This window comes from Nasonia vitripennis, chromosome 1, assembly GCF_009193385.2.
Source record: "Nasonia vitripennis strain AsymCx chromosome 1, Nvit_psr_1.1, whole genome shotgun sequence".
In the NCBI taxonomy this organism is placed as follows: Eukaryota; Metazoa; Arthropoda; class Insecta; order Hymenoptera; family Pteromalidae; genus Nasonia; species Nasonia vitripennis.
This window is the reverse complement of record NC_045757.1, coordinates 18,660,495-18,673,460: the sequence shown is the minus strand read 5'-3', so window position 1 is coordinate 18,673,460 and position 12,966 is coordinate 18,660,495. Positions and strand designations below refer to the sequence as shown.

The 12,966-nt window shown below is 31.4% G+C and overlaps 3 protein-coding genes across 5 annotated transcripts; 2 read left to right on the top strand and 1 right to left on the bottom strand.

Moving 5' to 3' along the window:
* The first annotated feature begins 596 nt into the window (after positions 1 to 596).
* On the top strand, positions 597 to 3,336 carry LOC103316423 (H2.0-like homeobox protein). 2 transcript variants are annotated; one of them, XM_016983604.2, is made up of 5 exons: positions 598 to 1,101; positions 1,190 to 1,302; positions 1,632 to 1,847; positions 2,555 to 2,745; positions 2,851 to 3,336. In XM_016983604.2, the coding sequence occupies exons 2-5, from the start codon at positions 1,221 to 1,223 to the stop codon at positions 3,043 to 3,045; spliced, it is 684 nt and encodes a 227-aa protein (XP_016839093.1). In that variant the 5' UTR covers positions 598 to 1,101; positions 1,190 to 1,220; the 3' UTR covers positions 3,046 to 3,336. The 2 variants fall into 2 exon arrangements, with proteins under 2 accessions (XP_016839092.1, XP_016839093.1); XM_016983603.2 differs by having other exon boundaries at positions 597 to 1,302.
* An 829-nt stretch (positions 3,337 to 4,165) lies between these two features.
* On the top strand, positions 4,166 to 8,069 carry LOC100114559 (probable cytochrome P450 12a5, mitochondrial). Of its 2 annotated transcripts, none has more exons than XM_008209927.3 (11): positions 4,166 to 4,633; positions 4,863 to 5,144; positions 5,438 to 5,549; positions 5,617 to 5,739; positions 5,991 to 6,141; positions 6,221 to 6,471; positions 6,633 to 6,813; positions 6,893 to 7,059; positions 7,175 to 7,253; positions 7,340 to 7,537; positions 7,635 to 8,069. In XM_008209927.3, exons 1-11 carry the CDS (start codon positions 4,468 to 4,470, stop codon positions 7,743 to 7,745), a joined length of 1,821 nt encoding a protein of 606 aa, XP_008208149.1. In that variant the 5' UTR covers positions 4,166 to 4,467; the 3' UTR covers positions 7,746 to 8,069. The 2 variants fall into 2 exon arrangements, with proteins under 2 accessions (XP_008208149.1, XP_008208150.1); XM_008209928.4 differs by having other exon boundaries at positions 4,168 to 4,633; positions 4,863 to 5,099; positions 7,635 to 7,923.
* Or43 (odorant receptor 43) lies at positions 7,965 to 9,826 on the bottom strand. The gene is made up of 6 exons (NM_001190561.1): positions 9,506 to 9,826; positions 8,906 to 9,312; positions 8,670 to 8,769; positions 8,494 to 8,595; positions 8,137 to 8,295; positions 7,965 to 8,024 (listed from the first exon to the last, which is right to left on the bottom strand). The coding sequence occupies exons 1-6, from the start codon at positions 9,824 to 9,826 to the stop codon at positions 7,965 to 7,967; spliced, it is 1,149 nt and encodes a 382-aa protein (NP_001177490.1).
* Positions 9,827 to 12,966: the final 3,140 nt, after the last annotated feature.

The following is a 12,966-nucleotide window of genomic DNA, read 5'->3' as shown; positions in this document are numbered from 1 at the left end:
GGAGAAAGGGGAGCCTCTCTCTCTCTCTCTCTCTCTCTCTCTCTCTCTCTCTCTCTCTCTCTCTCTCTCTTTCCCGCAAGCCCGGAGCTATCGAACCTCCTTAAATGCATATTTTTAGTCAAAATATATTCGAACTCATATAACGAGAAAAAGATTTAGTTTTAAGAAAAAAATGTCATGTATGTAAAACTAAACGTCTGCCTGCATTTATAAGTAAAACATGCATTAGCTATATATACAATTTTGCGCCTTTTTCTTATCTTATCTATACGAGACCTGGGGTAACGTTACGATGTTTTTGATCGATGCACTTACATAATTTACTATATTTATGCAATGTTATATATATATATATATATATATATATATATATATATATATACAACGAACGAAATTTGTTTTAAATACTGTAATGCTAAAAAATTGCTACCTTTATAATGTTACATTCCCAATTTTATAGTAAAATTTATAAATGTGTGTATTTGACTTATGACAGTCATTTGATAATAACACACTTGTTTTACAAATAAGTATAATTAATACATAAAAAGTATAGTAGAATTTTGTGTAAACTAGATTTAATAAAGATAGAGATCATATTTAAATAATAATTTGTATAAAATCATGATTTTATTATTTTCAAAATACCGTAGAAAATGCAATGCAGCCATATAAAATCTATTATCATACTGATATTAGCTTATTGTAACATGTTGATTCCTTAAATAATCATTCTGGTATACAGCCATTAGTCAAAGAAACGCAGATAAAAAATTTATTACAATAATGGTTGAAGAGAATCGTTTAATTTCGAAGTCAGCTATTCTTAACAACAATGTGATGTTTGAGTTTATTTGTACAGCATCTTCTCAGCCCGGGAGCAGTTCTCTTTACGCTCCATTCCGGACCAATCCTTCCCGTGCAACGCCTACCCAACAGCGACCAAGAGCCAATCAGAGAGAGCTTGACGTCTTGCCATGAGTAAGGATGGCTTTTTCTTGAAAAAGAAAATTCCTTCACCGCCAGTCTAGTAAGAATATGCTCATGTACTCAGTCGGACGCTTAATTTTGTTCATTCAACGTTCTACTCGGATTTTAAAAGTAATGAGTTAAATATATTGTTTGCGAGGAACAAGTCATCAATCTTTCTAACAGTTTCATTCGAAAAATTCTGATTTATGTTATTCAGACTATTTAAAACGATCTTTTGTGGCTCAAAAATGACAACGAATTGCGGTGTTAAATATCTAAGTTTTGGCATGGAAAAAATATTGTCTATAGGATGTTCTTCTAAAAATTCAGGTAATGTAATGAAGCATTTATGTAATTAATCGATTTTATTTTGAGTTTCTTATTTCTCCAACTAATGCACCAAAATCCTTAATACTTAATTTAGTGGTAGCCACAAATACGAAATAATATGAATATTTACTTATTAACAATTTAAGAATATTAAATGCACATTTCAATAAAATTGAAGTATATAGAATGATGTCATAATAAAAATACCGTCTCTTTATTTCCTATGGACAAAATTAATTGTCCAAGCTTACAAAACTGTGCTAGAACAATAAGTTATAATTTTCTATTTGCATACCACTAACGAACGTTTTTTACATTTTTTTTTTCAGAAAAATCAAGCATACATAACATTTCGACGTGTTCTGTATCATATTTGGATCATGGAAATTATGGATCATGCGATTTGTTTGCGAATTATTCAAATATTCCCTATATTCAACATCCTGATACACATCCAGTTACTGCATTTACAAATCGTTTTGAAAATCTGTTTGGAAATTCTAATACTATCATCAGGCCTTCACCCGTGCGACCTGTTCTTAAAGGTATTCTATAACAAATGTATTATAAATGATTTCGGAAAAGTAATTACATCTCTTTTAAACAATACGTACAGTAAGAAACATGTATAAAAAGACGCTTCTTAATATTTTCTATAGCAAACATATTAGACATATTATACACATAGAAAAAACTTCAAAAAATTACATCTCGTAAGAAGATTTTTATGATTTTGTAAAAATATTTATAGTTTCTATCAATGTTGGTATTAAGAAAATACGCGTTTACTTGACATTAAGCGAAAATGCAAGGGGGCATTTAGAGAAGCATATCCAAGGAAGAAACTACCAAAAAGATCTCGAGTTGAGGGAACTCAAGTGTTTAAACGAATGCACATGTTGTATACCTTAGCGCGGTTATAAATCAAACAGAAGTGGTCCGCCTTGGGGGGTTGTAACTTGGACCAGACGAATACGAAAATCCATCTAAATAGACATCTCTCAGCAAACCTTGAAGAGTTCTCCCTACTCCGCATTCGCTTTGATTATTACCCTTCTAAAGATGTGCGGTCAATCTCTAAACAGACTTACCTAATTGTTTTTCAGAATCAGATTTTATAACCCTGTTCGTAGAATACGCGCTTTGATCTTTGTTTAACTTAAAAGATTTTAAACGTAAAATTATTCACCGGTAATGTATAAATAAGAAAAAATCGGCTGCTCATTAGCTTATCAAACACTTGGTTTTTTAGAATCTATAACAACATCGGCTAGTCCTCCTAATCAGTTCGGAAACACCAACTGCAGACGAAGATCGTGGTCAAGAGCAGTTTTTAGTTCGCTGCAACGGAAAGGCTTGGAAAGACGATTTGCTATACAAAAATACATTACAAAGCCGGACAGGCGACAGTTAGCGGCAACGCTGGGCTTAACAGATGCACAGGTTAATAATTATTTCTTATTTTATGAACTATATTTGTATTCCAATGTGTACATCTACATCATTATAATGATTGTTAAAATTCATACAGTCGAATTAAATTTTTAGGTAAAAGTGTGGTTTCAGAATCGTCGTATGAAATGGCGACATATGAAGGAAACAGAAAAAGTTGCAAAAATATCAAAAGATTGTCCCTTTAATAAAACCAATTCGAATAGTTCATTTTTAATTACAATGCACAAAGATAAAGCAATAAGAACTTCCGGTGATGAAGATATATACGTAGAATCAGATGTTCTGTAAAATGATTTAATGACTTTTAGGAAACTTATTCAGAAAATGTATTTAGTAATCCATTCTAAAATTTTATGCACAAAAATTTTTAAAATGTTAAGTAATAATACGTTCTATATCATAATCGACTGTGTTCTATCGCGTCTCACAAAAGCCTGCGTATAACCTGCAAATTTCAAAATTCCGTATAGTTATTAAAATATAAACGTGAATTCCACATTATTTGTTGCATTTTCGTTAAACAGCTGAACCTACTCAAGTTATATTGTAAAATAAGATAACTAAAGATGATGCTACAGTGTGCCATTATTTACTTAATATATATGTATAATATATATATATATATATATATATATATATATATATAAAAAACAAATCAAAATATTATGATAGTATAATAAGACAAAATATTTATATTTGAAAAAGTATTTACAGAGTGACGAACAAATACTTTGATGGTTAACGCTGTCTTATTTTAGAAACATATTCAAAAATCTATTTGCATTTTCATACTGAAAAACTATTCAAGAATGTATATATATTTACGAAGAAGTATACAAGATTTAGTCATGTTTACGCCTATTGTAAATGACATAATTGTTGTGGCGGTTATTAATACATATGTATAATGCATTATATTACATATCTTTAAATAAAAAAAGGGTTAACTAAATATTGAAAAATCAATATTGTAAATCCACATTTTTGGTTAATCATTCTATACATTAAAACAACATTTCATAATTTTAACATATATTTTAAAAATTTATAAGTGCAAATGTAAGAATAAATGTGCAAATGTGTCGATAAATGTAAAATTATCATATACGTTAAATTCTATTAACGTATAAACGTCGTATAAGATTAAGAAGAATGTCTGAGAAATTTGGGTTTACTATGAAATAGGGCGCGACGAATTTTTCCATATTAATTTACATTACTTGCGTTTTATATTGTTATATTATATTATTCGTGTCCTATTCATAATTAAAAGCAAAAAATTGCTCAGAAGTATTTATGCGGTAATGTTAAATAAAATATAGATTTCTTAGCGAAAAATGCATTTATTATTACTTAAATTAGAAGTTTAAGATACCATTTAGCATCTAAACGTTATACAAGAAAGAAAAAATGTATGAAATCAATAAGGGAATCGATAGTACTTATGCGTATATATGTTCTATTCGCTGTACTTTGCTGAGCACAATTGCGTCCTCGAATCACCATAGCAACCATATTATAAATATTTATCTGTTTAAACGGAGATTCATGGTTAATTAGTTCTCTGCATGTTGCTCTAGTTTTCGTGCTTGATTATTTCATATACTCAGGTCCGTTGTTCGTGCAGATATAATTGTTAATTATATAATAGAGTTTAAATTTGATAAATACAAATGATTCTGTCAAGTGCGATTTCATAAAAATATAAATATGCTGCAATTACTGACGAGGAAATCGAGCAACTTGCTTCGACTTCAGAAGATCAAGATTCTGATTTCAAAATATAAGAACTGCAAATTTTCAACAAAACCTAGCAGCGCTGCGGCCGTAGTTGAAAAGCAGGATGGTATTAAAATGAACGAAGAAAATGTTATGAGTAAGCAAACCATTCAAAGAATGTGTTATTATAGATTTTTTGATTATTTAACCTAATCATTTTATTACATTTGACTGATTAGTGAATATTGACATTACAGCTTTTTCGTGTTAATTCATAAGACTGTTTGTGCATTAAAAAAATTAATATTATCAAAAAGATAACCTATACATTGGAAAGAAAATAATGAATTCAATGATACACAATAGATTTTCTATTTAAACAATAGGTCTACCGATATCGCTGTTAAATCAGCGTGTTTCAACTTCTGAAGCAAGCGGGAATGCATCGTCCATACTATCGCAACTGAACTCGCTTCCAGAAGATGCTGTCCAGCGTCCTCTTGATTTTCCGGTACTTAGAAATGTTTCGGAACTTGACGATAGCCCGTTACCGTTTGAAGAGGTGCCTGGCCCAGTCATTCTCAAGCTATGGGAAAAGTATTGGAAATACGTGCCGCTATTTGGTACGCAACTGATTCGCAGTGTACTGATCAACAGGCTCACCGAGGGTACGATTACTCGACGGTTAATGTTGCTACTATGACTCTGGTTTTCTGTTTCATATCGTTTTTATATAAATGTTTAAACAAACAGTTTATTGTACATAATAAATTAAAATCGAACATAAAATTAGTTTACTTTCGAGACATGTTAATAACAGTTTGAAAATATTTGAATTATTAGTAAATTATAAAAGAAGCGTAGCCTTGAGCAATGAGCCAAATAATATTTATTTAAAACATCAGAAATCTAAAATAACGAACAATTAATTTACTGCTTTTTGTGTTCATTTATCTCTTAGGACGTTTACAATGGAATCGAAACATAACTCCGATAAGGTATTTGTTTGATGAATACGGGCCAGTAGTTAAACTAAAAGGGCCATTTGCAGGTGATATTGTTTTAATTCACAGGTAATTTTTCAACTCAGAATATATTGTAAAATTAAAAAATTCTACATATATTGAACTAATCTTACAGACCTGAGCACATTCAAAAGGTTTTTAATGAAGAAAATGATGATGCAACTAGGAGTGCGATTGACATACTTCAGCACTATCGGCTCAATTACAGAAAATATCGATTTGCTGGTCCCTATTCCGCGTATGTTTCAGTTGTAATGCATGTTTTAGAACCGAGTTAGCAAAATAAACAATAGGCATTAAATATCTATTTTCCTATATAACGTTTCAAAAAAGCGAGGTACTGTATATATTAATATTTATTTAAAATTTAATTTATTATCGATGGTGGTAGTACTCCTAAGTTACTTATTGCAACCATTTGTTTGGTGTGAATTATAACATTTTTTTTGATTACATAAAAATAACGTTTATTTTTTATTTGATCAATAGACAAGAAACACAAGGTCTAGAATGGTTGAAAATTAAGAAAACCTTGGAAATGCCAATAAAAAAACAAATTAATAACCAATTTGCCAAACTTGAAATCACGTGCGATGAATTACTTCAAAGAATCCGACTGATGAAAAATCGCCAGGATGAGGTATTATTTTGTATATATTCCGAGTCCTAATTAAACTATTTTTGAAACCAAATGAAAGTATAGATTAACATTCTTATAGGTCTCGGGCAATTTTAACCAAGAACTATTGCGTTGGGGCATGGAATCCTTCTGGATTATATTATTGAATAAAAAGTTAGGTTACCTCGAATCAACAGGCTACAGTGAAACATCAGAAGCTTCTCGACTTATAGATGCTCTCTCTACAGCTCATCTTTATATGAGTCGATGTGAAACTGGATTTCAAGTCTGGCGATTCATGGAAACGCCCTTTAGCAAGAAATTGTTCAATTCATGCGATGTCATTGACGAGTAAGATATGCTAAAAAATACCTATTTTGGATCATTATTGTTAATAAGATTAATTTATTGCAACCCAATTTTTATTCTTATTCGTGCATCATTTTATACAAATCATTAAAATTAATATTTCTTGCGTACTAAAAATAACCAATTTATCCTTTTTTAATTAGAACAATTGGAAAGTATATTCGAATAATCCAAAGCAGTAGGCTTCATGAGTCTCCTTCGAAATATAACAAAAATGAGAACATTTGTTCGTCTATTATCGAGAATCTTCTTGTAGACCATTCTTTGAATCCCGACGAAGTGTCAACATTGTTAATGGACATGATTATTCTAGGAGTCCAAGCTGTAATATTTCTGCTGATATTCCAATTAGTACATGATATTTAATGACATTTTAATTTTCTCTTTTCTTATTGAAATCTAGGCAGTAAATAGCCAAGCTTTTTTGCTGTATTTCCTGGCAAAAAACCCACGAGTGCAGAAAAGATTATTCAATGAAATAATTTCCAAGACTAAGGACTACCCTATTCTGAATAAAGAAACATTAGAAAAAATGCCTTATTTAGATGCGTGCATTAAAGAATGTTTAAGGTATCTTTTTCGCATAAGTATTAATTAAATTTTATATTATTATCATAAAAAGGTAAAATCATTCAATTGTTAAAATACTCTGAATCATTTTAATATTTAAATTATGATAATTAAGGATACGTCCACCATTTCCATATCTGACGAGGTTGTTACCAAAAGACATTATCTTGCATGGTTACAAAATTCCAAAAGGCGTAAGACAATTTATATAACAATTTAAAATTGAAATATCCAATATATTCAAATTTGTTACTAATATTATTTTGTCTTGATTTATTAGACGTACCTTATTATGGCTAATCAAATTACTTTCATGCGTGAGGAAAATTTTGAAGATCCAGAAAAATTTAAACCAGAGAGATGGCTTAAAAATGATGACTCTTTCTCTGTCTACAGTTATTTACCTTTTGGAAAAGGTCTTAGATCATGTATGGGCGAAAATATAGCTAAGTTAGAGATTATGCTGCTTACTGCAAAGGTGAGATTGGGAAAGCAAAACTTAACTAACTTATAATTTTATAATAGTATGGGTTTCGTTTCGGTAATTTTACAACTGTAATTGAAATATTTTATAGATTATTCGAAACTTCAGAGTAGAGTATGAGTATTCAGAAATATGCAGCCGTTTTCTAATGATGAATGTGCCTAATAGACCACTTCGCTTCCGTTTTGTTGAAAGAGACTAAATTTTTATGGTAAAACGATCTACGGTAATTTTTAGATCACATTGCTTTTAGTACGATGATAGATAATAATTTGTGGTTTATGATTTGCGCACCATGCGATTACTTTACTTATAAGGTATAACTTTTCATAAACAATATAATTATGGGTATCAATTTTTTTTTATTGTTTTGCTTGTATAGTATGTTGGCAAAGATAAGTTCTTACAAACATTCTTAAGATTATGATCGTTCAATTATTGCTCTAAGAGTTGTAAGATGTGAAACGGTACTGTAAATTAACTAAAAAAATACATGGTGATTAATAAAAGTAAATAAATAAATAAATATATATATATATATATATATATATATACATATATCTGAGTAATAATATCATTTACAATAAATGTACCTTAGCAAAAAATGCTAATGACATTATATTTAGCAGTTGACCGTCAATAGTTACTAATGGTATTTGACAGCGATGTATGAAGATTTGTAAACATTGCTTCATTTCCGACGTGATACAGAACCAACTTGATTTATAGACTGTCCATCGTAAATCTTCATTCTAAAATAAGAATCTTTCTTATTATTTTCATCGAAATAATTTGAATTTAAGTAGGTTTGAAAATAGTATTGTTGTCAGTAGTAGTAATCGTATACAATGAGTGCGTATGAGAACGTTTAAAGTTATTTCATATAAATGGCAAGATTACTTATTCAAAGCATGTATTAAAATGTATTAGCTAAATTTAAATTTATTTACCAGTTGATTCATTTCTTCAATCGTAGAAGAGTACGTGATTATTCTAAAGCAAGCGACGATTATAATTAAGGAAAATTGTGATATCACTACTTTGGCATCATACTGGAAGTATGCAATACATTAATAAGTTAATGCCTTATTATAACAAATTATGTAGCAAACTGCAAAATACGTACATATAGTAGCTGAAGACCAGCCGAAATAATAATGATTGCAACGATCGATATCGTTTTGTACAGAATAAAACGTACTGCTTTGACTATAGATGCCACATATCTAAATAAAAGTGTCAATATAGCGTAGCATTTATTATTTGATAGTATCTATTGATGATTCATATTACTAAAGTTATTGAATAATAGAAATTAAGATTTCATACTAAAACGGTTTCATTAAAATCAAGTTAACTCACTGAATGATTTTTTGATGTTCTTTAATACAATTTTTCAGCTTCTCGTTGCTATCCACTATTTTGAACTTATATCCTAATATTTTAATTCTTGCTCCTGCATACCAGAAGAGCGTTATAACAAGTAAATCTATCATTATCAAAACAGAGTTTTGGACAATACTAAATGTTTGATGAGTAAAAATTATGCTGGATACTAATATAGAATCTGTTGAGAATGGGTAACTGGCGTCCATAGGAAATTTTTTCCCTAAGATAAATGCACCACAAAAAAATGCCAGTGAAGCGATTACATATAATACAATCAGAATTGTGTAGTGTCCAAGAAAGCGATTATAATGCTTACGCATGATATATTTTTCATTCTGTTTACTGTTTTTCATAAAGTCAAAAACTTCTTGTACTAAAACCTGTATACAATGAAAAAATTAAACCGATATTATAATTAGAAACAGACGTACACGTAGAAAGGAGCATGCCATTGTATTATTTTATAAGATTTAACTAAATCTAATAATAAGCTGACTCTTGCACACACATGCATAAATTATCGTGCTCACGGACACATACTCAACAGCGAATACAAATAAGGCTTAAGATAACCTGTAATTCTGATCGATTGATTCTGTAAAGCACCAAGTGTGTAAATGAATCGCTGATAATCATAAGTTGAGATAAATTTTTGGCCATCAAGATGGGATACTTGTGATAAACGCATACTGACATCCATAACGTTAAAGACGCAAAGAATAAATTGATGATTATGAACCACAACGAACATTCGTGATAAACTTTTGTGAAACGGCTAGCGTTTGCACTTACTGGCCAAATCGTCCAAAATCTTCCTAATTTTTTAAAAAAATTAATAGCGTGTTGTGGATCAGTCTTAAAATTAGACTTATCATACGAATCAAAACACTTCATTCGGATGAAAGCAGTCACCAATATTCAAATCTATAATCTGTAACAAAAATAATAAAACTTTTATTGGAAAGAACTCAGACACTTATGTTGCAAGTACAACAATATAAAATAATAAATTCCTTGTATAGTACAAATATTTATTATTGACACCAGCATTTTTTTAAAATTTATAGCTATTTCTACTCTTATGGCGATCAGATAAATTTTTAGTAATTTAAATTTCTGATTTCATGATCACTTTCAGTTTAATTTAAGAATACGTAACTAGGTTGCGAATACATTCGTCGTATAATAATACAATATATTGTTTGATGATCGCTGTTGTATGGTAGCACAGCATATAGCACCAGTAAAAATTTCACCAGTTCTCGCTGTGACCTACTTTTACTGTAATGTATAGATATATGTATAAATAGATCACGAGAGTAAACATTATTATACCAGAAACTTTCTTTGTGAGCTTAGCCCTTGAGATAAACTCTTATGCTTGATAAAGGGTGCTTATGTATAAAGTATACATACCATATATCAAATCGTAGTTTAAAAACATTTATATTAAATTTACTGATTGATGGAGGTTTATTTCTTTATATATTTAAGATATACATTAAATCAAATCATATTAAATTCTTACTATTTTTAAAGTTTTTGACCTTTATTATTTAATGTTATATAAGTGAACTGATAGTTAAGATTTTAATATAACTTGAAGTCTTTACCTTTTACTGAATGTATGTTTCAATGCTATATGGTTTAAAACTATGGACATAGATATCAATAATGAATGTCGTGTCAAAAATAATCGATAATGCTTTTTTAATTGTAGCCCTCTGAAGATCTAAATAAAATATTTTTGAAATTAACGTGAAATAGAAATATGAATATTTTTGAGTACCAAAGGTTTAATATAATTATAGTTCAATAGACTGGTAGCAAAATATTAAAAGTAAATTAGTTTAAATAAAAATATCGACAATCAATGCTGTAGATTTTAGTAGCACATACTAATTCTAGTAACTTGAGGTCAAAAAAGATTAAACTTCAGCGATCATACATTTGTAATATTGACAGTACCATCAAATGATAGGCAAAAAACTGCGAAATCAGCATAAATATTCAGATCGTGGAGTAATGTAAAAATATATAATAAGCAGAAAATCAGTAAGGAATCATACATTTCATAAAATAGTATTTATTTTAACAAAGTGTTTTTTTTAACATATTTTATAAGTTTAGCGTAAATATTTACTTAAGTTCGTATATTATTGCTATACAATAATTGCTAAAGAGGCATCAAGAAAGTTTTATAACACTGAATTAATATTAATTAAGTTTACTTTTTCATTTAACATATATGTATTCTTATCACCTTTATTAGTGAACTGTCGTGTGTTATAAATTTGTAAATCATCATCATATACGTATCAATAGTAAATTAAGTCAAAATAAGCAATATGTAAATCGAGACGATCGAGAAGACTGAAATCCTACCTCACACAAATATCTACGACTCTCCTCAAATCCACATTCATAAATCCCGCACATTCCTTCCAAAGAGCCGAGCCCAACCAGAGACCCTCTTTATGACGGCCCATAACCGACGCGACGACGAGCGCGGCTTAGGACGACCCATCGCCAGTGCGACGAAGAGCACAGCGTAGAAGCACATCTGCACAACTTCTGGACTCCGGACGGCTCGGATCTTGACCAGTTTATGACCAGACCCTTTTTTTTGGCCAACTACGCGCGCCCCGCGCGCGACTCAAGCCCACATCTGGACACTTTTTTGGAAGACTTCGGAAAAACCCGCACACACACTCCTTCAGGCCCAAAACTCCTCCTCCTAAACCGTTCCGCCAATTAAAATGCATTTCCCTCCGATATTCTAGCAAGCAAAACTTTCCCTCTCCAAACTACCCCCAGCAGACCGAGGACAGCAAAATCTCGAAGCAGCAGTCTCTCTCGAACGCTCGACAGCTACAGATTACCTTATATACCAGATAAAATATAAATACTTTACTCCACATTAAGTGTTATTATTTCGCCTTACTGGCCTGTCGAATTAAGTTTCGGTAGACCGTGCCATTTCAAGGCACATTTCAACATGGTCCTTCGAGCCGGATTTTAGCTGAAGTGAAAAGTGTCAGTGATCAACAAGGAAACTACGCTCTGTGAACATCTACGACGATTACGCTCGTAAGAAAGGAGAGCAAGCTAACGAGATCACAAATCAACATCGCATACATCGACAACTTTCACACCAGGCTACCGACTGCGCAGTCAGTCTACACTATATCGCCAAACCTCTGCAAGAGTCAGGTAAATAACTTTGTCACAATTCGAAAGACACGCAAGCTAATCCATCAACAACCAAACTAAGATCAACCCACAAGTTTCAGACAAACGAAAACAAATTCAAGCCAGTACTCGCTTGACTGTGCAATTAAAATCACACGAAACTTCAGGAGGCAGTCCTCGCTTGGCTGTCCAATTCGAGATACAACAAGCTCAAACGCATTTCAACTTCGCTGACTCGTCAACGACTCAGCAAACCACATACGCAGTCCTCGCTTGACTGACCCTTCAGAACGATCTGATCTTCAATCGATTCAACATCTATCCAACGTCAACACTAAGACGTCATCGAGCAGTCGCCCGACTCCAATACTATCAAGGTAAGACCTTTGAGTGAAACGCAATTTGATAAATATCGAAGTAGACCAGAACGCAAAAAAAATATATAACACAATGGAAAACGTACAGCACATTCAGTTTGTTAAAACACGCCGCAATACGATTAAATTCGAAATCGAATCGTTAAAATCTTTCTTGGACTCTTTCGACAAAGAAACGCAACATGGCGAGTTACGGTCGCGCACGGATCGCGTACATGCGTTATTCGAGCAGTTTGATCAAGTTTGCGACGAAATTGATATCTTAGAACCATCGGAAGACAACACTATAGAGAAACTAACTATTTTAAACACGTACCATCAAACCGTTGGCAAGGCTCACACGCATCTTGCTGAGATAGATCAAATCCATGCCGGAGTAAGCAATAGCCAAGCAGGCTCCGCATCGACGACCGGCGACGCAAGTTCGCGAAGTAGAAAACGCAAAATTAAAGTACAACAAGCGCC

Coding starts and splice junctions, on each gene's coding strand:
- LOC103316423 (XM_016983603.2), top strand. CDS start 1,179: ATGTTATTCAGACTATTTAAAACGATCTTTTGTGGCTCAAAAATGACA. Junction 1,303..1,631: donor ATGTTCTTCTAAAAATTCAG/GTAATGTAATGA, acceptor TTTTTTTTTCAG/AAAAATCAAGCATACATAAC. Junction 1,848..2,554: donor CGTGCGACCTGTTCTTAAAG/GTATTCTATAAC, acceptor TTGGTTTTTTAG/AATCTATAACAACATCGGCT.
- LOC100114559 (XM_008209927.3), top strand. CDS start 4,468: ATGCTGCAATTACTGACGAGGAAATCGAGCAACTTGCTTCGACTTCAG. Junction 4,634..4,862: donor GAACGAAGAAAATGTTATGA/GTAAGCAAACCA, acceptor TTTAAACAATAG/GTCTACCGATATCGCTGTTA. Junction 7,060..7,174: donor TGCATTAAAGAATGTTTAAG/GTATCTTTTTCG, acceptor ATGATAATTAAG/GATACGTCCACCATTTCCAT.
- Or43 (NM_001190561.1), bottom strand. CDS start 9,826: ATGAAGTGTTTTGATTCGTATGATAAGTCTAATTTTAAGACTGATCCA. Junction 8,296..8,493: donor TTGAAGAAATGAATCAACTG/GTAAATAAATTT, acceptor TTCTTATTTTAG/AATGAAGATTTACGATGGAC. Junction 8,025..8,136: donor CATTAGCATTTTTTGCTAAG/GTACATTTATTG, acceptor GTATTTTTTTAG/TTAATTTACAGTACCGTTTC.